Source organism: Nyctereutes procyonoides, unplaced genomic scaffold (assembly GCF_905146905.1).
Source record: "Nyctereutes procyonoides isolate TBG_1078 unplaced genomic scaffold, NYPRO_anot_genome, whole genome shotgun sequence".
Classification (NCBI taxonomy): domain Eukaryota; kingdom Metazoa; phylum Chordata; class Mammalia; order Carnivora; family Canidae; genus Nyctereutes; species Nyctereutes procyonoides.
Genome location: NW_026575024.1, coordinates 6388728 through 6416225, shown reverse-complemented (window position 1 = coordinate 6416225; position 27498 = coordinate 6388728). Strand labels below are relative to the sequence as shown.

Genomic DNA, 27498 nt, shown 5'->3' with positions numbered 1-27498 from the left:
TTAAAAAAAATTAGTTGGGAAATAAAAGCTTATTCAGTGCATAATATTAAAGTATTTGGACACGGAGTTGATAAAACAGAGCTAATTTTCTTCTGCATGCCATTTAGACAAATTAATAGATTTATATACTTGTATGTAAATGAAAATCTGCAGATTAAGTGAAAAGGAGGGAAGGAGCAAATGAACACAGGAAGGAAAGAAGCAAAGTGCCTGGCACATCGGAGTATTCCTAAGGGGATGCTGTTACCGGCAGAGTAGGTGTTGCGGCACTTGGCTGTGTTGGATCCGGTAGAGAAAGGACAGGAAACAGAATATGGGAAAGAACAGGAAGATGACCATTGGACAACGATGTAGGAACTGCCCTCCCATCCTATTATTACAGCTAATTAATACTCATGTATCACAACCCATATCCCTTCCATGAGTAAAAGTAGAGTTTTAAGACCCAGAAGAAATTCACATAAAAATGTTAAGACCTCGAAGGCCAAACTTGAGTAACCAAAACTCAATTACATAAGACGCTCATTAGCAAGTGACCAAGGCTAGCATCTCAGGGATGCCAGGTGGGTGGCATGTGCCCCTGATACGATGTGATGAGAAGACATGTCACTTCTGTGGTATTCTTTCCAGAAACCCATAACCCCAGCCTAACCATTAAAAAAAAATCTGACAAATCTAAAATAAAAGACCTGCCACAGAATATCTGACCAGTGCTTCTCAAAACCATCAAAGTCACGAAAAGCAGGGACAGAAATTGTCACAGACTGGAGGAGGTTAAACAGACATGACGACTTAAGGCAATGTGGTCTCTCACATGGGATCCTGGACCAGAAAGAGAACATTAATGGGAAACGGGTGAAATAAAAATGTGGAGTCTGGTGAATAGCAATGCACCAAAGCTGGTTTCCCAGTTTCAACAAAAGGATTGCGATGATGTAAGATGTCAACGATGGGAGGAGTAGGACGAAGGACAAATGGGAACTCTCTGCACGGTCTCTGCATTGTTGCTGTAAATCTAAAACTACTCCAAAATAAAACACATAAATATGATTTTTCAAACTCAATCACACAGCAAAGTGGCTGGCCACGATGAGAGTGTTACGAATGTGTATCAGAAACTCCTAGATTCTACTTAGATCATCACAAAATGTGGCCAGCCCTCCAGTAACACTCACAGATGAGCTTGTTCCTTGTCATCTTGTTCCTTCCCCAGAGGTGCCCCTGCTGTCAGCTCATACTTGGGCAGTGAGTAACTCTGCCTCTGCTTGTTCTAACCACTCCCCGTAATGACACGAGCTTCCAGCCAAGCACAGACCTACCCTGACCCTTCGTCGAAGGAGGTGCTACAGTCGGTACCCTCATGGAGGCAGCTGCCATGACCCCCTCTGTGAGGGATGTCAGGAACAGAAATGCCGCCTCCAGCTCTCCCACACTAGTGGCAATGCTGTAAAACCCAATTCCTGGGTACACACAGTGAGAATACTCCCTGCTGCCCAGTCCCATCTCCATGTGGGCACATACTCATCTCTTCTTTTGGGGTGAACAAGGAGCTGTGCTGGCCAGGCCCCCCTCCAAGCCCCATTTGTCAGCTGGAAGCCTCTAGCTTTATAGGATTTGTCTCAGCTCAGAACACCATCTTGCCCAAGAGCCCCCTTGTCCCACACAGCCCACAGCTCATGGCTGACAGTGTGATAGGTATCAAGGCCCAACCTCTTCAGCCCAACAGGGATGACTTGGGTGGACCACATTTCTCCAGAGCTCCCCACGGTGGGCTGAGGCCAACCTGCATCACTCTTCAGCTTCTTCCTCCACCCTGTCCTGCCCTCTCCCCTTCCCTTCCCTCCCCACCTCCTCACCATCCCTCTACTCCCCTCCCCCACTTCCATTCCTCTCCCCTCCCCTTCCACAGGTGTCAATCCCTAATAAACATCCTGCACAGTGAGCACCATCTCAGCATCTGCCTCTGGAGAATTCAATCTGTGACCTCTTTCTTGATGTGGGGATGGAGGAACAGTATGTTCAAAATAACCAGTTATATAATCCTTAATCCTGAGTTCCCAGGCCCCCTTGCAGCTAGAGTAGAGCATGTGATCTCAAAGGTCTCAAAGCACAGCAACTCATTAGGAAAGCAGAACACCCTATACCTGAGCATTCTGAAATATAAACTATTTTGTTTGGCTTTTGCTTAGGAAAATGGCCACCTAAAGTTTTCCATTTCCAGCTACCATTTCAGGAAAGCAATCAGCTCTCAAAATATCCATATGCATAACGGGTTGTATTTTTTTTTTTTGCCTAGCCAAGTGAACATCACTGCTTTCCACTCACACACCTAAGACCTTCCAAAATGGAAAGGGAGAAAGCAGCCTCAAACCACTGGAAAGCAGTCCAAAAATGCACTGCCATTAGGAGCACACAAATAGACATTTCTGCTTGAGAATAAGTCAATGGAATTGTTTAATCTCTGTAAGAGCCTCATGAACAAGGCACTACGACTATACCCATTTTACAGACAGGGAAACAGCTTTGAGAGCTGTAGTAACCAGCCCTAGTCACACTGCTAACTTGTGGCAAGAGCTGGTTTCCAAAACCTTAGAAAAAGCAACAACTCACCCAATCTGCCCTCAATCTCCCAGAAAATTATTTCACTTTCCTGAAGCCCAAACAGTGATTTCATCCGCGAGCCAGTCTATCAGGTCAGGAATCTATCAGATTCCCCTGAAATCCCGTTACTGTAGTGAACCGGGACTGCGTCTGGTGTCCGGCATCTGCAGGGAATGGCACCACACTTTCCTCAGGGGAACCAGCCTTCCCTCTGGGTGCACAGGACTCGGATCTAGTTAACTTTCCCACAGCTCCAGAACCGAGTACAGGACTCAGCCCTGGCCAGTGCAGACACCACATTCTCCTGTCCCTAGCAACTGGCTGAGGGATGTGCCCCTGGTCCAAAGAGATTCAGAAAAATGCAGTCTGCATGTCTTGCATCAGTTGAGAACAAGACCCTCCTGCCTTTCAGCTGGACTTGAATTCCCAGCGCACAGGTCTAGAGCCACCTTTACCCCAACACGGAACCTAAGATTGAGGCCAACGTGAAGGAGGGCAAGGCCACGCTATGGAGCAACTCTGTGCTGTAGATTAAATTATGCTCTCCCAAAATTCATATATTGAAGCCCTAACCCCAGGGTGGTGGTATTTGGAGGTGGGGCCCTCAGGAGATAATCAGGATTAGATGAGGTCATGACATGGGGCCCTCCTGATGGGACTGCTGTCCTTGTAAGAAGAGATACTAGAGGGACGCCTGGGTGGCTCAGTGGTTGAGCCTCTGCCTTTGACTCAGGGCGTGATCCCGGGGTTCCGGGATCGAGTCCCACATCAGGCTTCCCACAGGGAGCCTGCTTCTCCCTCTACCTGTGTCTCTGCCTCTCTCTGTGTGTCTGTCATGAGTGAATAAACAAAATCTTAAAAGAGAGAGAGAGAGAGATACCAAAGAGCTTTCTTGCTCTCTCTCTCTCTCTCTCTCTCTCTCTCTCTCTCTCTCTCTCCATCATGTGAGGACCACACCTGCAAGCCAGGAAGAGAGCTCTCACCAGAAAAGAAACTGCCAGACCTTGATATTGAACTTCCCAGCCAGAAGGACTGTGACAAAATAATTTCCATCGTTTAAACCACCTAAGCTACGGTGTCTTGTTATGGCAGCTGCACTAATGCATCCTGGGTCCTTGTTAAATTCACTGAGCCTTAAATCCAGCCATGTCTGAATCCATAAACCCCCTGAAATTTTCATTATATGAGACATAAAGTAAATGTTTTTGTTTTTTTTGCACTTAAGCCATTTTGGATTCACTGCCAGAAGTTCTTCCCCACCCCATGAGCCTATGAGCTCCTTGGGAGGACGGCTCTGCACAATCTGGGATAGAAGGAGCATAGAGCCTTTATGGCTTTTGACAAGATTAGAAGCACATTTGTCATCTTCAAAAAGGAGCCCCAAAGTGAGCAAGTCGTTACTTCATGAACATTTCCTGGCTTATCATATAAATCCTCCTCCACAAGTGCAGCCAACTACAATTTTACTGTCTGACCATTTTATGCCAGCCATATGCAGGCTACACCGCCATACGCAGGCTACACCGCCTCATGCGGCCCACCTTGCCACTCACGGCCCACACTGCCACATGCAGGCTACACCACCACACACCACGCACACTGCCATACATGGCCCACACCACCACACAGAGGCTACACTGCCACACGCGCGGCCCACCCTGCCACACGCGGCCCACACCGCCAGCCACACGCAGGCTACACCACCATATGCAGGCTACACTGACACACGTGGCCCACCCTGCCACTCGCGGCCCACACCGCCACATGCAGGCTACACCACCACGCAGAGGCTACACCACCACGCAGAGGCTACACCACCACACGCGGCCCACACCACCACACACAGGCTACACCGCTACACATGGCCCACACCGCCACTGGCCAAACAAGCTCTGTGCAATCCCACGTTGCCTTAGAGTTTAAGTATCACCTCTAACAAGTCGTGATTGCCTGAGTAATCCTTCCCAGTGCTCCCCTCATGCTTTCCTTATCTCTCTGCATCGCTCGCTCTATCCCGGTTCCATGAAGGCAAGAACACTGTCTCGCTCCTCTTTCTCTTCCCACCACCTAGCATGGTACCGGGCGCGCAGATGCCACTCCATAACCGTCTAATGGGTGAGTACATGGAAGAACAGCTTCATCTTCAACCTTCTTTCCAGTGGGGAAAATAACACTGCATTACTGCCCAACAGTCAGCTGCGTATTAGCTAGCGAACGCTCCAAAGTGCTGTGACCGAAAACCCAAACTTTTGGTGACTTACACAAAATAAAAGTTCAATTCTCTTCCATGGCACGGCCCTGAAGGAAGTGGCTCCGGGCAGACGAGGAAAACTAGCCAAAAAATAGGCGGTTTCCATGCCTGTGGGTCTCAACCACTGAAGTGGGGCTCCCGTGTAGGCTCCCATCCACGGTCACGGCCACGCAGCCGCAAGGGAGGCTGGGAAGGGCAGGCCCTGATGGGAGAGCCACGCGCCTGATTCAAACCATTCTTGGGGTCTCTGCGATTAAAGAAAGAGGCAATCGATACTTGTCGGACAATGTTTGGTCATAGCAGGTAAGGATTTGGGCAAAGTATGAGCTTCTAACAGCATTTTTAAGTAATTTCGGGAATAGTCTCATAACTTTCATCCATCACCAAGTCCCTTCACTGTAGAATAACCCTGAACCGGGTTTGTATGCCCTCACTGCTACAACCACCCCAAGCCCTGCTCTGTACCGATCAGGGGTCCGTCTGGCCCTCATGATAGACCCCAGGAAATGGAGTTCTCCCCAAAATCCCAGTCCCACAGCTAGATTCCGAATAGCTATTTTCAATACCTACAGAAGCTTTATGACACTGGGGTTGAGCTCTTCGGCTCTGTGGCCAGACAGGAGTTTCCCATTTCCAAGCTGTGTGCCTTTCCCAAATCACAGAATGCCTTGTGCCTCAGTGTCCCCATCCACAAAGCAACAATTTCAATTCTCACCTATAAAGAACGTGACGTAGGGCCTCACACAAAATAAGCCCTCCGTAAATGTTGATTGTGGCTTTGACTTCCAGTCCATCCACACTCAGACAGTAAGTGCTGGCCTGGACCTCTCTGGAAGTATTCTTGCTTCCAGCTGCTTCCACATCACCAAATAGGACCAGGGGACCCTTGGCCAGCCCCGAGACATTGCATACCTGTGAAGGCCACTGCTCATTACCTCCCTCAACAGTCCTCTGGGGCCTCAAACTTCAACCTGTTGGCAAACATCAAGTCCATCTGCAACCTGCTGCATCCCTGCCTGGCCCACTACACCCTGACACTGGCCTGATCTTGGATCTGACAGGTGTTTGTAAAATGCAAAGGACTGTGAACTTAGCAAAAGTATAAGAGATCGTTTTTACATCCTTTTGTGTACAGTGTGTGCCTAGCTGGGAAGTGAGGCCTATTAATTCAGTCTCCTCCGGAGAATGTCAATCACAAAACTAGCATGCATTAACGAGAGAGAGAGAGAGAGAGAGAGAGACCTCCTTAGAGCAAATAATAATGAAAGCTTTAAGAATTAAAATGCAATTAGAAGCTGCCAGCATTACAGATACTTTGCACTCATGGATCAAGAGGCTAGTTGCTATTTAATCATCTACAGAAGGAAACACAGTGAAAAGAGCTTCAACCACTCAACTAATGCAATGTTCATGACAGATCTGAATTACAATGATTTCCCCCCTCTTCTCTTTCCTGCCTCTTTAGTGCCACTCCCCTCCCACCCTCCACCTTAATTATGAATTCCAACAAACCAAGATCTGGTAGAAAAGACATTATCTTGATTCCACGGGCATAAGAAGGGCTCTCTTTTCCTCTGGGCACATTGATCACACACTCAAGACGATGATTAAAGACCCCACTTCCACATTCAGCAGGTCTTTGTTACTATCAGGATATTAATTTATTACCCAATTGCAAATGTCAGATGGGCACCTCAGACCCTCTTAATCAAGATACAAAAATTGGGGTGGTGGGATTCACGTGACTGAAGAGTGAAGGAATATAAGCTGCAGACATGCTGGATCAAGCACTCGAAGGATGCACAAATCTCCCTCTTCAAATTCCTCTGGGTTGGCTTCATCGTCAGACAGGCCCCCCTCCTCCCATATCTTATGCCCTGGAAACCACCTGCATAGGGCCTTCATCACCCCAACTGTGGCTCCTCAGTCGGCACCTGACTCATCACTATGGCTAGAGGGGTGGAAGGCGTTAGGCCAGAGCTGTCTGAAGGAACTTTCTGTGATGACGGAGGTGTTCTACATCTGTGCTGTCTGGTATAGGTGCCACTAGCCACACATGGCTACCAAGCACTCACAATATGGCAAGGACAGCTGAAGATGAGAAATTTAAACTTTGCTTTATATTAATTCATTTAAATTTAAATGGCCACGTGTGGCTAATGACCACCATATTGTTCAGAGCCTCTTGATGATGTAAGTCAGGGGGCACAGGTCCAAGTTCTTGCCACAGAGAATGAGAAAAGAAAGGAAGACAGAGGCACAATTTCGGGTGGAGGGGAAGTGGCTGCTGAGGATACAAAGACAACTGAGGCTTTCTGGTTTGCACAGCTGGCTGGAAAGTGAGGCCATTTAGAGGAAAAGAAACACTGCAGGGTGGCCAGATCCAAAGGAGCAAACACAGATCCAGTGCTGGACATGCAAGTGTGAGTCGCCCATGGGGAGAGATCAGAGAAATGGCCTGGAGCTCCAAGAAGGCTGAGCTAGAGGTATAAATTGGAGGGGCGCAGATCAAAACATTGGAGTGGGCACAGGATGAGATTCCACAGGGAGAAAAACTAAGTAGGGTCAGGAAAGGGGAGCCTCCATGCTGGTGTAGGGGAGGAGGAGGAGCCTGAGAAGTGGGATGAGAAACAGCGGCCACAGGATCAGCAGGGAAATCAGGAGTGCAACAGGAGCCAGAAGAGAAGAATCTTAGAAGGAAGGAGTGGTTGAACTTCTAAAATGGTGTGCTGGGTCAGTGTTTACTTAGGATGGCGCGAACTAATCAGGAAGTCCCCCAAGACTGTGGCACTCCCCCTCCTCCCTGATCTTCCAGCAACTTCAGGATGGTGACGGTGTCTTCCTCAAGGAGATAAAGGGATGCAATTTTAAAATACACTTAAAGTCTCTGTCTCCCATAACAGAAAAAGAAAGGAAAATGGAAGCTTTCCTTCGGATGGGTGGTGAGAAGGATCAACAGAATAAAAACTATGAGACAGGCTTCAAAGAAAGGAAATAAAGTCAAAGCTGGTGATTATGAGAATAAGATCTCCGTCCAGGGTAAGGAAGCATTGAAAAGATGCCTACGTATCTATCACGAGTGTCAGTGTGTGTTTCCAGAAAGGATGTCCCCCCTGGTCTCCACTGTGAAGGGACACACCTCTAGCGAGTCTTCATGTGACTATCGACCATTTAAGGCTGAGGGAGCACAATCATGATCATACTTTTAACAACTTATGCAGGAACACTTATACACCACAAACTTCATCCGTGCTAAGCATACAAATGGTTCTTAGTAAGTCTATTCAATTGTGCAACCATCGCCCTCACCCGGTTTTCAAACATATTCACCACCCGGACTGTGCCCACTGATGGTTAATCCCCACCGCCAGCCCCGGTTCTAGGCAACTACTAATTCAGTGTCTGTCTATACAGATCTGCCTTTTCCATACACATCTAGTAAGTGCAGACACCCCAAATATAGTCTTTTATGTCTGATTCTTTCACTTAGCATTCTGGCTTTGAGATTCACTCATGCTGTGCACGTATCCGTGTTTTTACTGCCGATTCGTGTTCCACGGTGGGGATACGCCACACTTTGTCTATCCGGTCACCAGGCCAACGGACATTAGGCCGTTTCCACTGCTTGGCTACCAGGAATCACACTGCTGTGAACATCCACGTCCAAGAATTTGTGCAGATGTTTATTTTCATTTCTCTTCTGTAGACATCTAAGAGAGGAATTACTAGAGTCAGATAATTAAGATTACGTTTTGCTCTCTTTAAAAACCCTATTGGATGTTTTCCAAAGCACGTCTACTGCAATGTTTGCCACTGTCGGTTATGCCAGGGGCTGACATATAAAAATGAACAAGACAGCTCCCACTCACGAGCAGCATATGGTCTAACAGGAGAGAAATTATCAATAAAATTACAGACCAATGGAGTTACTTTCGGATGGCATCTAAAAGTGAGGTCTGTCAGGTTATTACACAATTAGGACTGTCTAGAGTGGAAAAAGAGAAAGACACAGAGCTTCTTCCTTTGAAACATTTTTGGAGCACCTAATATGTTTCTGACAGAAATTGGAGATAATTGAATAGGAATATGGTCATGCTTGAGGGGCTTTGTTCATCTGTGCGGAACAGAACACCTCACTTTACTAGAACTTACATAAATAAAATGTTGCTTGTTGGGACGCCTGGGTGGCTCAGTGGTTGAGCGTCTGCCTTCGGCTCAGATCGTGATCCCAGAGTCCTGGGATCGAGTCTGCATTGGGCTCCCCACAGGGAGCCTGCTTCTCCCTCTGTCTATGTCCTTGCCTCTCTCTGTGTCTCTCATGAATAAATTAATAAAATCTTTAAAAAAATGAATGAAAACGTTGCTTGTCTGGCACATAACTAGAAACCTGAAGGCAAACAGTTCAAGGCTTTGCCTGCCTCTCAGTAAAGTCGACAGGGTTTCAGCTCCCCTGCCCCAGGTTGGGTGCCCCCAAAGGATCTGGCCCTTGTCCTCTGACTTACAAAACAGGACCTGGAGCTCCAGCCCTCATGCTACCATTCCACTTAAGGGCAAAAGAGTGTGTGCTGGTTGAGTCCACTAGCTAGCTTAGCAGAATGACCTCCCTAGACCTCCCCTGCCTCCACTGGCCAGATGCGGGTCATGCTGCCTGCAAAGGAGGCCAGGAAATGAGTGTGTCATCTGGGCATGCTGCTGGCCTCAGTATATTAGGAGCCCAGGAGCGAGGAAGAAGGGGACAACAGGCCCCTTCAGGCTGGGTGAGAATCCCACAGTCCTGCCTTCTGTCCTTGAAGTAAATAATCAAACAAACAAAAAAAAAGCATAGCATACCAGAGACCTGTGGCACACAGGCAGTGCTCTGGATACCTTAGTTTAGGTCCTCTTCCCTCCTCCTCCTCCCAGCAGAACCCATGCCAGAGACCTGGGAGCAGGTAACTTATGTGGGAGATGATCCCAGGGAACAGGCATGAGGGGGAAGGGAGGAGGAGGCCGCCAGGGCCCAAGGCCACAGGGGCCACAGGGGCCTCTGGGGAGCACACAGGGCAGCCCCCGCTTGCCCACCTGAAGACAGGAGGCTGGCTCCAGGCCTTAGCAGCTGAGAGTTGCCCCAGACGGTGTTCACTCCCCTTCACTTCCAAGCTGAACCTGACCATGCTACAAGGGCCACTGCCACTGCCCCACATCAGGGGAGACGCCGAGACACCACGTGGAGGGAGCCCTGGATGTGGGACCTGGCAAAGAGATTGGAAACTGAGCTCCCCGGCACCTGCCCAGCAAGGGGCGGCTGAGATCAGCGGCAGGCTGGGGATGGGAACACAGCCAAGAAGGCCTTCTCCTCGGAAATAATTAGGGTTAATGATAAAATCTAATAGTTGTCTCCAATATGACCTCTGGCCAGCGCTGTGCCCATTGAGTGGCGTGGGACGTGACCACCAATTACATAACATTCTGCATGTCATCAGAGCGAGGAGGAAAGGGTGAGTTTTGTCAGTCGGGGGGCCAGGGATGTAGTGGCTGAAGAGGGAATAAAGTGAATAAAGCACATAAGATCTGAGGAAAGCTGTAAAACAAAACAAAACAAAACAAAAAACCAGTTCACATCTGAGCTGGGGCTTGAGGGCTAGGATGCATTTGAGGCCAAACTCAAGGAAGCGTTCTTTGGGCAGAGAGAACTCCCAGGTGGATTATCTCTTAGCATAAGAAGCTCCTCATTATGGTTTATTAGAACATTCAAACAGGCACCCCTACACTGCCAACAATGTAAGGAAACACTGGAGAAGGTCGTGTCTCACAATTGTTATTAATAGAGCCCATTCATTTATAGAAGATTCAATTAAAAAATAATGCTGCATCTGTGCGGCTCCCCTGGGAGGGTGGGGGTGGCGTTTAGGGAACCCCAAATTAATACTCATTAGCAGAGAGGGTGCGTCTGAGAAGCAGGTCTGCAGCAGCGGGCGCCATCCACTCGCTCACGCTCAGCCCGTGCCACGCACAGAGCATGAGGGGCCCGGCTGGTGATGGATAGATCACCTTGACTGCCTAGCTTTGCAGGTAACACCACTGCCCCTGAAACCAGACAAGACAGGATAAATACACCTCTGGATGCATCCTGAGGGTGAGGAGGAGAGGACCCCCCGAAGGATGAAGAAGACTGTGTTTTTCCCCAACCTGGAAGATGGGTGGTTTCGCATCAGAAATTAAGTTACTCTGCTGAGAATAAATAGAAGTGCTATCTCTTATGCCCCTAGGCAGACTGAGATCCCTACCCGGACACCTTTTTTACTTTAATAGAAACTGCCAAAAGATGAGACTATTCACAAACACTAGGATTGTCTTGCAAGTGTTCTCCCAATATTCTCTCCTGAATTTGGTATTTTTTTAATTCTTTTTTTTAAGATTTATTTATTTATTTATGATAGACACAGAGAGAGAGAGAGAGAGAGAGAGAGAGAGAGGCAGAGACACAGGCAGAGGGAGAAGCAGGCTCCCTGCAGGGAGCCCGACATGGGACTCGATCCTGGGTCTCCAGGATTACGCCCTGGACCAAAGGCAGGCGCCAAACCGCTGAGCCACCCAGGGATCCCCAGGTATTTTTTTTTCTAATAAATTTATTTTTTATTGGTGTTCAATTTGCCAACATACAGAATAACACCCAGTGCTCATCCCGTCAAGCGCCCCCCTCAGTGCCCGCCACCCAGTCACCCCCACCCCCCGCCCTCCTCCCCTTCCACCACCCCTAGTTCGTTCCCAAGTATTTTTTTTTTAATTCTTGTTAATCTAAATGGAAGAATGGTATTGGAGTCCTGTTTGGATTTGGATTTGCCTCACTCCCTAGAAGGCTGGACATTTCTTCGTGTGTTTACTATCCATTTGTATTCGCTCTTCAGCAGAAATCTATTCATACCTTTTGCCCAATATTCCAAGAGGAAATTCATCCTTTTCTTATTAATTCCAAAGTACTCTTTTTCTATAAGAGACAGAAACCTGTCTCACTGCCTACGGCAAATGTTTTCTTCCTGTCTGTCTCCTGACTTTGCTTATGGTGCTTTTTTCCAAACTCTGAATTTTGGATTGCTCATCTTGTTAAGAAAATCTCTCCCTTCCACAGTTTTAAATATTTAAAATGTTCTTCTATTTCCTTATGCGTGTTTCTTCTCTCTCATACACACAAACACTCATAGTTAGGTGGATCATTAATCCAACTGGAATGTGCGTGCATGCGAGCGTGTGTGCGCGTAGGGGCAAAGGGACTCTGTGCTTCAAGAGTTCACACAGTCCTCGTGTACAGCACCAAATGTGACATGAAGCAGGTACTTAGGTCTATTGCTAAATTCTCCCTTCTACATTTTTCAGCTCAAAAGGTATCTCTGTCCTCCCTGCTACTTGAGAAGGAAAGGGAGGTGCTCCCTGCCCACTGCCTCGCCCTCGCATGGTCAGCCACCCTCAAATCTCAGCCAACGCTTCCGCCTGAACACCTCCACCCCCTCCTCCCCTGGCCCCACGCCACCTCCTCCTCGCTCCAGCCTACCATCATCTACCCCAGACTCCGAAGCCCTGGCCTCCCTGGTTCCTTGCCCCTCCCCTTCCAATTCTTTCTCTACCCTGCAACTGGGAGTCTTTCTAAAGAACACCCCCCCCACCCACTACCTAAAGCCCTTTCTTCCACGGCCCCCACTGCCCACAGGAGACAGTCCAACCTCCCACATAGGGTAGATACCATCCTTCTGGATCCAGGCACTTCTCAGCTTTTGTTTAAAAAAAAAAAAACAAAAAACAAAAAAACCCTTTGCGGTCTTAATTCTCAAATTTTGTCTCCCAGTTGCACACTCTGACCAAACTACTTTCATTTCCTCAAAAACACCGAGCTTCCTTGTAAAATACCTAAATCATAGGGATGAAAAAATACGGCATAAGGAATATGGGCAATAATACTGTAATAACACCATCTAGTGGCAGAGGCTATAACTATAGAAATCGCACCAAGCACTGTGTTGGGTCACTATATCATACACCTGAAACTAATATTACACTGTGTGCCAACTGGACTTCGGTTTCAAAAACAACAACAGGGCAGCCCGGGTGGCTCAGCGGTTTAGCACCACCTTCAGCCCAGAGCATGACCCTGGGGTCCCAGGATCGAGTCCCACATCGGGCTCCCTGCATGGAGCCTACTTCTCCCTCTGCCTGTATCTCTGCATCTCTCTCTCTCTCTCTCTCTGTCTCTCATGAATAAATAAAATCTTTTTTTAAAAATGACAAAAAAAGAAAAAGAGAAAAACACCAACCTTCATTTTCAATCGATCTCAATCCTGGCCATGCCCCAGCTCACCAGTCGAATACTGGACTCACATTTGTCCAGGTCCTACCCCTGGGGATCTTGATTCAGGAGGTCAGGTGGGTCCCCGTACCCACATTCTATGATGATCCCCATGACCAGGGTGGAGAGCCACTGCTCTTTGTCTCCTGGTTTGGGGTATGTGACTCCCTCTCCCCGGAACTCTCTTCTACCTCCTTTGACCCCAGTCCCACGCCACCGCTAGACATCACCTTCTTCCTCCAAGTCAAGGCTTAGATGCTCCTTCGTCTAGGAACTTCCTTGGCCATCCAGGTTGGGCCTCCACCCCCACATCAGCCCAGCCCTCTGGCCTTCGTCATCACACATTCATCACGATGAACTAACGCGTCCTGACTTCTGGTCTCCCACCTTGGACGCTGAGTCTGGGGGAAACCGGGATGGCGTGTGGGTCTGGCCCACCCTTACATTCCCTGCTCCCAGCAGAGACCTGACACAGAGTAGGTGCTCCATAAGTGATGGCTATTTTAAAAAAAAAATGAATGAACAAACTGGATGAATGGACAAATGCCTGTGGCAGTTTCCATGACAAATAGGAACCGCTCGGCCAAGGCGGCGCGCAGACCAGCGCTCTGGCCTGCAGAGGGCACCAGCCTGCTTCTCACGCTCCCCACCCCGAGCAGGTGCCGCTGTCGGGGAGGCGCCTGCTCCAAGCTGATGCTCAGTGGTCGTTCCGCGGCGCTGGAGGTGAAGCAGGAGTTGTCTGCCCACAGCCCGTGTGCGGAGCCTGGGGTTCACCCCTCACCTCTAGCAACAGGTACCTCGTGCCCGGTCCTGCTCTGCAAACGGCTGGCACTCCAGCAACCAGTGGCAGCTCTTCCATTCCCAGGTGGTGGGGGGGGGCGGGAGTGTGAGCAGGGGCAAGAGTGGGGGAGAAGGGAGACGACACAGAAGAGTGTCCGTGAAACTGGGTGTCCCGGAGAAGCAGAGGAAAGTTCTCTCGTCTGTGTCCAAGCTGACTTTCCCTCCCTCTCTTCATCCTGTTGCTCGGGGGGGAGAACAGTACCTGTCGGGACCAGACGGGCACCCACGACCAGCATCTGCAGGGTGATTTTTTTTTTTTTTCCTTTCCCAGAAACAGCAGCAGCAGCAGGTTCTGGAAGCTGCCAGAGCCCCAGCTCTGATCCACCGGCCTGTTAGCAATGAACGCTTCGTGCTGCCTACTGTCTGCTCAGCCAACGCTGCCCAACAGCTCGGAGCACCTCGCAGCCGCGTCCTTCGGCAACCAGAGCGGCAGCGGCTTCTGCGAGCAGGTCTTCATCAAGCCCGAAGTCTTCCTGGCGCTGGGCATCGTCAGCCTGCTGGAAAACATCCTGGTCATCCTGGCCGTGGCCAGGAACGGCAACCTGCACTCCCCCATGTACTTCTTCCTCTGCAGCCTGGCGGTGGCCGACATGCTGGTGAGCGTGTCCAACGCCCTGGAGACCGTCATGATCGCCATCGTCAACAGCAACTACCTGACCTTTGAGGACCGGTTCGTCCAGCACATGGACAACGTCTTCGACTCCATGATCTGCATCTCCCTGGTGGCCTCCATCTGCAACCTCCTGGCCATCGCCGTGGACAGGTACGTCACCATCTTCTACGCGCTGCGCTACCACAGCATCATGACCGTGCGCAAGGCCCTGGCCTGGATCGTGGCCATCTGGGTGTGCTGCGGCGTCTGTGGCGTGGTGTTCATCGTCTACTCCGAGAGCAAGATGGTCATCGTGTGCCTCATCACCATGTTCTTCGCCATGCTGCTCCTCATGGGCACCCTCTACGTGCACATGTTCCTCTTCGCCCGGCTGCACGTCCAGCGCATCGCGGCGCTGCCACCTGCCGACGGGGTGGCCCCGCAGCAGCACTCGTGCATGAAGGGGGCTGTCACCATCACCATCCTGCTGGGGGTATTCATCTTCTGCTGGGCCCCCTTCTTCCTGCACCTCGTCCTCATCATAACCTGCCCCACCAACCCCTACTGCGTCTGCTACACTGCCCACTTCAACACCTACCTGGTCCTCATCATGTGCAACTCCATCATCGACCCCCTCATCTACGCCTTCCGGAGCCTAGAGCTACGTAACACCTTCAAGGAGATCCTCTGCAGCTGCAACGGCATGAACCTGGGGTAGGGCGCCAGGACCACGGGAGCGGGCGTCGGCTCTGTCACTGGGGACCCTCCAACCAGCCAAGGTGTTTAGAAAACAGAAGAGGCGGTAGAGACATCCTTGCAAGACTTAAAATGTGTCAACAGCCATGACAGTCCATGTCTTTTGTCTTTGTGCTTTGCAAAGCCTTTTGACGGAGAAAATGGTACGTAACAGGCTTTCTCGAAGGATTCTGAAGGGGGTAAGTCACTGATTTCCCAAAGAGGCCCTGGCAGGACTCAGTGAGGGCTGCTCTGGGTGCCGCCTGCATTCACTTCCATGCCCCCGGGGTTTGTAATGCCCCTGCTCACCTGCCTCTGCTCCCCCTCCCTGTGTCTCCCTGCCACACATCAGACCAGAAGAAGGACTCTCATTGACTGTAAGAGGGGTTCGAAGGCCTCCTCAGGAAACCTGTCACGGCTCTGGCTGTCAGTTGCTCAGCTGGTCTTGTCCTTGTTTCATAAGAAACTGAGTTTCTACTCTCTTGCCTAAAAAATACTGAGCCTTGTTATGGAAGAAGCAATGCCATGTATGCCCCTCTTCTTAACCCCCATACTGGCCTCCCCTCGAAAACTAGCATGGGGATGCAACCCCCTTCTATCCTGGCTGCTGCTGGCATTGTCGGGTTCTTATGCATTAAATCTAAGGCTGCTTTCAAAATTTAATGAAAGACAGATGCGGTGCTTTGGAAAATCAGCACATACCTGTGTACCAAGTATTTTGAAACCTTACTATTTTAAGGGATAAATTTCCCTATTTAAAAAAGAAAAGGCCTCTTTCCTATTATTCCTTTTCTGTCATTCAAGCGAGAGAGGGAATCACGGATGAGAGGGCACATGCCTCAAGAACTTGCCATCCTGTAGTTTCAGAGAGTTTCAGAAACTGTGAAAATGCATGTGGCTTTCTCGGCAGCTCTGTTTTTGCTCGCAGTAGCTGTGCCTCTATCACCTTATCTATACCTGAGTTATCTATGAAAGAGAAATTTCTTGGTTCACTGCTCTTTTTTTCTCCGGCATGATATAAAAGTTGGGGTGACGACCTGGCTCTCAATGCCTGCGCCTTATCAAGTAAAGCAACTCATTCCTGTGAGCGTAGGGCGAGCTCTGCTGACGAGCACTGTCTCTGCGCGCTGTACATCACTGCGTGCTACACACGCAGACCCTTGCCTGCTCTAAAGAACTTGTTGCTGTGCTTTCTGGCTGTCCTCACACTGCCCCCCGCAACCCCAGATGAATTCTTATAATATGCTGTGTCTTTGGTGTACAATTGTGTATTTTTCTTGTGCTGGAATATATTGTGGTTACCTTGTACCTGAAGACATCCTGGCAATATAAGCAATATCACTTGTCTCTTGTTTTGGTTGTGATGTTTGGAAATAATAAAAGGCTTTTGTGGCTGCTAAATGCGTGACACATTAAAATGTGCCACCTGGAAGCATCCTGGTGACTTTTGCACATGGCCATCAGACCTTACGCTGCAATTCAGAGTATTTTGTAAATGGCATAAACACTGCCATTGACCACACTGCTTATCTTTTCTAGGGCAATGCCTTTTAGCCAAACTACAAAATTCTCCCATTTAGTTTCCAAAAATACCAGGCCGTAGTTCCTGGGCCACTCTCGCTCTCCATTATTCTAATTGAGGCACCAAATAATAGGTATTTGCCCATTGCCACTCAGCCAGCAAAAGTGGAAAATGGGGAATCAGATTCTTTGAAAATTGTATTAACAGCTATAAAAATTATGATGTCCTTTTTCTATGTAAACAAGATAAAAATAACTTACTTTTCACTCTGATATCAGCTTTCACATCACTTATCCTCTCAACAAACTTCTAAAACAGGTGAGTCACTTTACAGACGATGAACCCGTGCAGGAGGGGTGACGTGGTTGTCTAACAATGCCCAGCTGGTTAGGGTCACAGCGTTATCTTGTGTCCTGGTGCAGATGTCTTTTTAGTACCAACATGATGTTGGCAACAGGTTTCCATATTCAAACCTGACTCAGCTCTCCTCGCTGTATACATTTTCACTTACAGTAGCACTTCCAGATGTAAGTGCCCACAAGAATCACCTGGGATCTTGTTCAAGTGCAAAATTCAAATTAGCCGGTCTGGGGTGAAGCCTAGGATTCCGCATTTCTGACTCTGACAAGTCCCCCAGGGGACGCAGCTGATGGTCCAGGGACCATCTTTCACAAAGCAAAGCAAGGGCATAGAGGACTTTCACATGAGCATAATGGAAACCCAAAAGTACTCATCTGCATAGAGCGCTGACCCCCGGCCAAGAACTGTGCTAGATACTGTATAGGCATTTGCTTCTCTGACCCTTGCAATAGCTCTACAAGGTAGATACTGTGATCACCCTTATTTTGCAGATAAGGCATCTGAAACTCAGAGATTAAGGAGCTTGTCTATGAAAATTCAGTAGCAAGTAGAGAAGCAGAGGTCCAAACAGGCTGCCTGACCCACATCTGCAAGTCCAACGCCAATGCCCTAGCTCCTCTCATAAAAATATTATAGATGATTGAGCCATGACCCGATGACACCTGAGGCATGTGCTGCCATGGAGGGAGACTAATGCATATTTCTACAACTCACAAGTCCAGAATTTCATAATAGAGTTTCCATAGAGATGTCACAAGAACCAAAAACCAATTAATCATTTTATTTGCTCTCCTTTTCCAAAGCCTGTAGATAGCCCTGGGGAGTACATCTCTTATTGAGGGGGTGAACAATATCAGGCGTCCACTTCCATGTGGCCACTACATGTGCCAGAAAGCCAATAAACATTTTAAGCAACAGGAGTCAGGTTTGAAAATGCTTAATTTGGGGAAATAAAAGCCCATCATGATTTTAATTCATTTGTTAAGTCACGTTCATCTTTCACCCCCACCCCCAAGGTAAGATCACTGCAGCGGTGGGCTCCTGGGGTCTCTAGAAATCGTTGCCTGTTGTCCTTACTTAAGTTGAACTTTTGAGCTTAATTCTGATGTTCTCCTATAGGGCTGGGAGCCACAACATACTCCAGCCTCCTTGGCTGAAAACCTCCCCCCACCAAATGTGGAGTCTGAGAAAAACAGCCCAATCTCTGAAACTCACAATCCAGCAGATCACAGGGAATGCCAGGCATCTGAAATCTTCAAACTCCACAGGCAATTATGATGTACACCAAACTATGAGAACCACCTAACCCAACAAGCACTGCTCATTTCTGAAGAATAACAAAAAACCAGCACCCAGGGGCTTAAGTCTCTTTCCCGTCACCATTTCCTGTCAGGGTGTGAGGCACCTGCAATTAATGTTGGGCCCTCCAAGTGCCAACAACATGAATCTAGAAACCAGGACCACCAGATGACAAAATGCAGACTAGAAGGGAAGCTTTCAATTGAAGAACTCAAACTTTCTCATCTAAGAACACCTACTTGGGACCCAAATCAATAGAAATAATAATAATTGGATGCGAAATGGTGTTAATATGTGCCTGATACTGTGCTAAGTGTTCTGATACATTAACTCACTGAATTCTCACCAGAAGCCTGGAGGTAGGCACTACTCCCATCGCAGCCTGCAGAAAAGGAAGCTGGATGGTGGAGGAGGTTAATCATCTTGACCCAGGTCCCCAAGAAGGTGAGAGAGAGCGCCACACCACCCCAGCTGTGTGTTCTGCACCCATCACTAACTAGCTTGTCTTCAAGCAGGACTGGGCACAGATTCTACGTCCCTTCTATGCCAGGAGGAGAATAGTTCATGAAAGTTAGTCTTCACCAGGGGCAGGGTTGTGTCACTGATGCTCAGTGAGTACCAAGTGCTGTCCCATGACTCAAAACCATTCACTTAGAAATATCTAGGCATCCAGAGCTTGCCTACTCTGGGTAAAAGTCATTAATAACAACAGTAACTAATGTTTAGAGAGTATTTAATTAAATGCCACATATCATCCTGGGCACTTTACATCTGATCGCTTTGAACCTTCACAACTGTCTCCTAAAGACAGTGGTTCTCAACCAAGGGCCATGTGACCCCAGGGGCCATCTGCCGATGTCAGCAGATACTCCTGTGGGTCACATCTAGGGTGGGGGTGGTACTGGCATCTAACAAGTGGCGGCCAGAGCTGCTGCTAGACACCCTACAGTGTACAGAATGGGCCCCCACAGCCAAGAATTATCTGCCTCAAATGTCGGCAGCGCTGAGCTGAAGAAGCCGTGTTGTAAGGTAGGTAACCGCCATCCTCACCACCTCACAGGGAAACGAGCCGCAGAAAAGAGCCTGCCCGAGGTCACGCTGCTTCCAGGAAGCCCTAGCACGGAGCCCAGGCTCCAGACTCCCCCTACCGCCAGTGCAGCACACTGAGGGGGCCTCCTGTGCGCTAGCCCCTCCCAGGTGAGGGGGCCACTGAGGTGGGCAGGTGGATGGGGCCCTGCCCTCCTGGACGGCCAGTGTATTAGGGAGATGACAGGTACGCGGACACCTAGCAGGTGGGAAGGGCGCCAGAGGGCTGCAGAAGCAGAGAAGAGAGAGCGTCCTCCCCCCTCAGCCAGGGGCGCTCTGGGGTGGGGGGCCAGGGAGCCTCGAGGAGGAGGAAGCAGGGAGGGAGGTGAATGAGACACAAGTGGGAAAAAATGAGAAGCACAGGCCAGAAACTGAAGGAACCTCAAGGAGCCTGGAGGTGAGGGCCAGGCCTGCAGGAGGGGAGGCGGCAACCACTGCTGAACTCCTGGCTTCTCTGACCAGCCATGCCTAGAAAGGCACCCAGGGGCCTTCAGGGAGCCCTGTAATCATCTTTCCCTGGGGGCTATTCACTGCTCCTCAGAGCCTCCCAGCCCCCCAAAGGGATTAGACCTAGTGTCAGGAAATGGCAGCTTACCTAAGCCAAGCCCCTCTGCTCCTCTCCCAGGCGGGCAGACATGTTTCTTGCTGACCAGAGAGAGGACGTGGGAAGCCCTCCCCCTCGGCACCCTGACCGGCCGCAGGGCCCGCGTGGCTGGTAGTGAAAGCACCACACAGCCGGCCTCGCTGGGGTGGCGAGCCCCTGGGTTAAAGCAGGGTCAGAGTCCTCTTTCCTGCAGTGGGTGTGAAGGCAGGTCAACACTCAAGGACACCCAAGGCTGGGCTATCGTGGCAGCAAGGGAAAAGAGACTTCTGGGCAATCACACCAGGCACAGGTGTGAAACCGCAGGCCTCTGTGAGCCTGTGTGCTCATCTGTAAAGGGGGGGGAGGGCCCCCACCCACTTACCTGGCAGCATTTAGTTGTGATGACTGAATGCAATGTAACAAGATCCAAAAAATAATCAACATAGGAATTTCACACTCCCCTTCCCTGCACTGGCTTGCCTCTAGAAATTTCTGGAGCTGCCTGCCCCTCCTCCCCCAGGCACCTGCGGATGACTGTCAGCAGGGGGGAGGAGGAAGGAGTACGGTGAAGGTCCCACATGTCCCATTTCCCAAAGTATAAAGTGCGCTCCACCACGGGCGTGCACGATGGTCCACGGCGGTACACATTTGCCAACGGCTTCTATTTTAATAGAAAACCTTCCTAAGTAAGGCACAACCTGAGTATTTTGATCTTATTTATACTGTAAGTATATCTAAACGCATATTACATCGTTTACAAGACTCGTGATCTCTTAAGTAGCGTTGCCCAGGACAGGACTCGAGCAGTATTTACAAATAAAGATGTGAGTTGGCGATGACACTCCTCAGTAAATGGGTCACGGACGTGACAAAATCATCAGGGTCACACACGAACGAGTGAAGTTTGAGAAAATCTAGCTCAAAGATTTTTTTTAATTTTATTTATTTATTCATGAGGGACACAGAGAGAGAGAGAGGCAGAGACACAGGCAGAGGGAGAAGCAGGCCCCACGCAGGGAGCCCGATGCGGGACTCGATCCCGGGTCTCCAGGATCACGCCGTGGGCTGAAGGCGACCCTAAACCGCTAAGCCACCCGGGCTGCCCTAGCCCAAAGATTTTCACCGTAAAAAGAAAAGTATTAGGGGAGAGGAAAAATCGGTCAGGATATGGGGCAAGAGAGGAGAAGCTGCCGCCTGTCTGTGTGAGTTCAGATTCTCGGGGAGGCTCTTGGCGCAGCTTCCTCAGGTCCCCAGGCCGTCTCCCAGGACACTGCAGTGATCAGCATTGAACTCCGGCCAGGTTTCTCGACCCTGGCACCACGGACCTCAGGGACTGACAATTCTGTTGTGGGACCGTCCTGCACATTTTAGGATGTTTAACGGCATCCCTGGTCTCTACCCACTAGATGCCAGTGGCACCTCGCATCATGACATATGGCACATGACAACACATGTCTCCAGACATTGCCAAATGTCTCAGGGTGGGGGACGCCAAACCCATCCCCGGCAGAGAACCACTGCAAAAAGTTCATTTGCTCTCCGCATCTTTTTTCTCTGTGATGCCACATGGAGACTGAATCAAGTGGTTTATGCGGGCTGCCGGGGGTGTATGCAAACATCCTATCAAGAGTCTTGAAAATATAAAGTGTTCAGAAAACGGTGCCGTTGTACTAGGTCAAATCATCTCTCATTCAAGAGGATGGGCACAGCACGGTGGGGCTTATGTGTCCCCATCTCACACAGCACTTTCTCAGATCCTCAAGGATGGGTTGAGTGGCCTTCCCCCAAGCTCTCCAGCCCCATAGACCTCCCCAGACAGAGAACTTACCACGCTGTGTAACTGTCCTGTGGACTTCTCTCTCTTTTCTGCCACTGAGCTACACTGAACCTACCAGGGCAGACAGAGTGCCAGTGACCTCAAACAATGTAAGCCTGGGTCTCCAACACAGGAATTCACAATTAGCTGCATGGACATAAGAAAACCCTCATTCCCAGAATCCCCATGTGATTTTTTTCCCCCAGTCTCTGAGGTCAGACAGACCTGTGTTCAAAGCCAGCGTCTCCAATTTGCTGCATAAAGAATGTAAATTCTCATAAAACCAAGTAGAAATCTGGCAGCCAGTAAACCAGGACTTTATTTTATAATTAAATTATTTTCATTGGCAGGAGGGGAGCTCCCTGAGGTGTTGGAAGCCTTCTGTTTCTCAATCCACTTGTGAAAATTCATTACACTTTATTATTTATGTACTTTTTAATGGAAGTGTAATAAACATTCAGGGAAGTTCCTACAAATTCTGTTTTGCCAGGTTCTGTGATAGGCCATGCAGGAAGCGGGTCTACCCCCGAGCCAGCTGTTGGCTGTGAGTAGAAAAGCAGAATGGAGTGAGTTGCTCCAGCCAGAGGAATAGATTTCCCAAACGATACCTGAAGAATCAACTCAGTTCTCCAAACACTCTATAGGATACGCATCTAACACTGCAGATATATGCATGTTCCTGGCAGTGTTTTCTTTGTTTTTAATTGTGGGGGGAAAAGATCCTTCCTTGCACTGACTGTGTTTATGCACCGACATGTACTGATTCTGAAGAGGCTGGCACATCCCACTCAGCACCAGAGTGAACACAAGAGCAATATCGCAGATGGTCCTTTGGGGTGAATGCCATAAGAGTGGCTCTGAAGGGCTCTGTTTGTCAGGAAGGGAAAGGCTGTGGGTACCAACCTGAAAAGACTGGGCGGCCAAACGGAGGAAACTCTGAGCTGAAATTGAGGACAGCCTGGGACCAGACACGGCTCTAGGCTCACGTGACCCTGAGCAGGTCTGTCACTGTCTCTGGGCTTCGGGCACACACGGATGTGAGGGGCAGAGCCGGACACGGTGGATGGTTCTCACCTTGTCCCTGTCCATGGCAGTCACAGGTGGGCCCTGCTTCAGCACCGTGGCTCACATGGCATAGACCCCACCTCAACAAGAGCCACAAGGCAGGTGCCTGGCCCCCACCTGGCCACCTGTGGGTCCTCTACCTCTTGGGCACAGCAGCCCTATCTGTGACCCAGGGCAGCCCAGGGAGACTCCATACCTGTTCTTGAGCCACTGAGAAACAGAGGTCCTCCTGCCCCTGGAACTCTGGGTGCCAGAGGGGACTGCAGGAGGGAGGCACCAGTCTGTCTGACGACGAAGCCAGCACCAAAGGAAGCCGGCAGGAGAAAGAGAGAAGAAGACCCCCGCTGTTATCAGTGAACACCTGCATCCCTCTGTGCCTGAAGGTAATACTAAATCTGGCCTTTAGGTGACTGAGCTACTGCCACTTATAAACAGCGGCATTCTGACAAATACAAAGGCCGACGTGTGGCTTCCTCAGGGGCCAGGGTGGGGAGAAGTCAGGTGGGGGCCGGAGCGGGGAGGGCAGAAAAGTAACAACCGAGAAGGGCTTCAAGCTCAAGTGACCAGGTGTGCATACAGACTGGGTTTACTGGGTTTTCAAGAAAAGCTGAAAACAAAGACAAACCACTAGAGTAAGACGATCCAAGGAAACTTCTGGTCTACCTTCATATTACACTAAAGGTAAAGCAAACAGAACTGCATGGAAACATTTCTAATCAAGGTATGAAATGGAGGGTAGAAAACTGGACAACAAACCCCAGTTTCCAGTATGCTAGGCCACCCACCTCCTCCTCAGTGACCCACCATCTGTAGGTGGACCTGTCTCGAGCACTGCTCTCCTGCTATCATAACTAGAAACTATGATGACGTTGACACAATCTAGCTTTTCTTGGCAGCCAAACTTGGAGACAGACATGCCTGTGTCAGGCAGATGCTCTGAGAAAACTGCAGGGAAATGCATGGATCTCTGGGGCCTGTGAATAGCTGGCAGAGAGCAGAGTCTCTGCAGAAGGAAGGAGGGTCTGAATGTCTAGTGGGGACAAGATCTGAAATGCATGTGGTCACCAGGGCTTGGAACAATGGATTTACCCTATGGGGGCAGGGGTGGCAACAAGGCACTGGCACTCAAGGTGAGCTCAGGGCATGGACTTGGGGTGCCCACAGGGAGCAGGAGAGGTTCACACCTTATACATGTCTGCCACTCCTCCCATCCCTCATCCTCTCATCCCCTCCCCTAACTGGGAACACAGGGAGGAGGCAGGCTCCCGCCGACTTCTCCAAGTCCATCTCAGTCCTGGTCCAAAGCAGGCACTCAGAAAACATCTGAGGGGTGAACAAACAGATGGGAGCAAATGGGGCCTCATCTTTAACTCGTTCAAACAGATCAACGTCATAGCACAGAGCCTGAGGTCGTGAGTTTAGAAACAGGCAAGATCTCAATTCGGCCCAGGGCCTTATTTCTCACAGCCTCTCACCTGAGACAGTAGTTTATTTCTGATCCCTCACCAAGAAAAATGGGAATAAGGTCAAATGCAGTTGAGACATTTCAATGAAATAAAACAGAAAAAACTGGGTGGCTCAGCAGTTTAGCGCCACCTTCATCCCGGGTGTGATCCTAGAGACCAGGGATCGAGTCCCATGTCAGGTGCTCTGCATGGAGCCTGCTTCTCCCTCTGCCTGTATCTCTGCCTCTCTCTGTGTCTCTCATAAATAAATAAATAAAATCTTAAAAAAAAAAAAAGACTCACTGTCACGGTGCTTGGGGCCCATTACATTGCTCCCATTGCTAACATCGTCATTAAAGTTAGTGGGTCATCTTGTTCCATTCTGAGCACACCCAGGGGGCTTCTCAAACAGGAATGTGCACCCCAAACTCCCTGGGGATCCTGCCGAAATGCAAATTCTGATTCACCGCACTGGGTGGAGCCTGGGGTTCTGTACTTCTAACAGGTGCCGAGCTGATGCCAGCACTGCAGGTCTCAAAACCCCGCCCAGTGTGGCAAGGCCGCCCACGATCAAGACATCAAAACTGAGGCCAAGACAACTTTCCACAGCTGAAAGTCCCTCAGAAATCCCACCAGAAAACTCCAAAGGCAGTAAAAACAGGTTGAGCAGCCAGCAAGGCATGGAGCCTCTGGCTGAGAGAAAGGGGAGTAGGGTGACACAAAGCTTCTAGAATCATCATCACTGGTGCTAAGTGAACCAGAAGCACGTAGGGCTGTGGTTCTCAAATTTGGAGGCACGTGGCAAAATTTTAAAAGTTCTGATTCTGGGTCCTAGCCATCAGAGAATTTGATTTAATGGGCAGAGAATTTGATTTAAATGGTAGGGGGTGCAGCCTCATGGCACAGATCTTTTTTTTTTTTTCCTCTTTTAAAGCTCCAACATGATGTTTTGGATATTTGGAATCAGGTCAGGAGCAGAATGCCATCAGTGCTGGGTGATGCTTATCCCTCGGTGCCTAGGGTCTCCCCCCTATGAAATGGGAATAGAAACTAGCTTCAGGATAATGGCAAGCGTCCCAGATTTAAAAAAAAAAAAAAAGTGCAAAGACTCTGCTCGGTATACAACAGTCACTCCTGGGCATCTTCTTGCCCAAATAAGACCTCATCTCCTTTAACTTATATCTTACCTAAAGTCCCAAACCAATTTACCAGTCATCTGCCTCACAATTGCTGGTTTCAGAAGCCATCAGGCTTCAAATATCCCACTTAGCACATAAAATGCGTACTCTCTTCTGAGCTCACCTGTTCCCCACGTCTGCGTCTTTCACCATCACAAATATTTGTTGAGTTGGTTTTTTTAAAGATTTTATTTACCTATTTGACGAGAGAGAGAGTGGGAGCACACATAAGGTAGGGGAGCAGCAGGCAGAGGGAGATGTAGAAGCAGCTCGATCCCAATGTGGGATCGATCTCAGAGCCTGGGATCATGACCTGAGCCAAAGGCAGACACTTAACTGACTGAGCCACCCAGGTGCCCCTTGTTGAGTGTTTAATACGGACCAGCTACCATACCCAGCGCTGGGGAAGGAACACTGAATATGACAACCCTGTCTTTACAAAGCCTGGTGGCAGGTGTAGGGACTGCTCTTGGACAAGCAAGGTCTGGATTCTCTTTCAAAGTGAAAGTTTGCAAGAGAGGAACGCACAGCTCCAGGCTGATTGATCTCTTCACTGTGTCTCATTGACCCAATGGCTTCGCCATTCTGTGCCTCGGTTTTTCTCTGTAAGGTGAGTGAATGGCTCTTGTTCTCACCAGCCACCCTTGAGTGGAGAAGGAGGCCAAGAAAGTAATAAGGAACACTTTGCCAAGTGGATCCGAAACTGCTCCAGACTTCCCTCCCAGTGTCAGATCACCTCCCTGACAAAGGAATAAAGAAGGAAGCAATGGCAAACAAATTGTTTTGTGTGGTCTAAAGCTCAGCCAGAAACATTTAAGAAAGGTCAGACTTTGCTCCACAGCACTTGGGAACAAGAGACAGCATGTTACTCTCATTTTTAAAAATCAAATTCTGATGACCTCTATTTATTCCAAACATAAGCAGAGTCAAGACTCTTGCAATTGCAAGCAACAAAAATTCATCTCATACTGGCTTAAGAAAAAAAAAGAGAGAGAGGGAGGAAAGAATTCAGGCCCTGCTACTTCTAGACACTGAAATGATGTCATCAGAGATCTCTGTATCTTGAGACTAATTTCCTATCCTTTGACTCCTTTCTTAGGCAGGTTTTTTTCACACGGTGGGCCCAACGGCATGAGGCTCTACTCTATAAGCTCATTCCTCCAGTAGAAAGCCAGCTTCTCTTCCCCCATAGTCCCTCTACCCATGTCCCACCACCCAAAAAAGAAGAAAATGAACTTCGAGTCAACTAACTTAAATCATATGCCAACCATCAAATCAGTTGCTGGCCAGCGCCTTCACTCAGGCCTGGATAGACCCACAGCCCACCACAGGGACTATGAGATGGACAGCGGGTCCCACACAAACACACTGGGTGCTACTTCCAAAATAAGTCAGCACACCAGCCACTGTCCACGCTCTGCATCCCTGATGCAAGTACTCTCAGCGGGCTCCCCAAGGGGCTCCATCTGCATGACCCGCTTTGCAATTCTTTTGTTTCCCATAAAATATATCAGCTAATTCCTAGGTAACTCTACAGTGCATTCACTGTAAGATTATGCAATTCACAGTGCATTCATTTTAAGCTAATAAAATATTGTTTAAAGAGTTTATGCATAAATACAAATACATATGATAGGAAAGATACTGAGTGGGGTGCCTGAGTAGCTCAGTCGGTTCAGCATCCAACTCTATCTTTTTTTTTTTTTTTTTAATTCCAGCATCCAACTCTTGATTTCAGCTCAGGTCACAATCTCTGGCTCAAGAGATCAAGCCCCACATTTGGCTCCACGCTGAGTGGGGAGTTCGCT

General features: G+C 49.2%; 1 protein-coding gene across 1 annotated transcript; it reads left to right on the top strand.

Moving 5' to 3' along the window:
- Nucleotides 1-14347: 14347 nt before the first annotated feature.
- Nucleotides 14348-15319, top strand: MC3R (melanocortin 3 receptor). The gene has a single exon (XM_055343696.1). The coding sequence runs from the start codon at nucleotides 14348-14350 to the stop codon at nucleotides 15317-15319; it is 972 nt and encodes a 323-aa protein (XP_055199671.1).
- Nucleotides 15320-27498: the final 12179 nt, after the last annotated feature.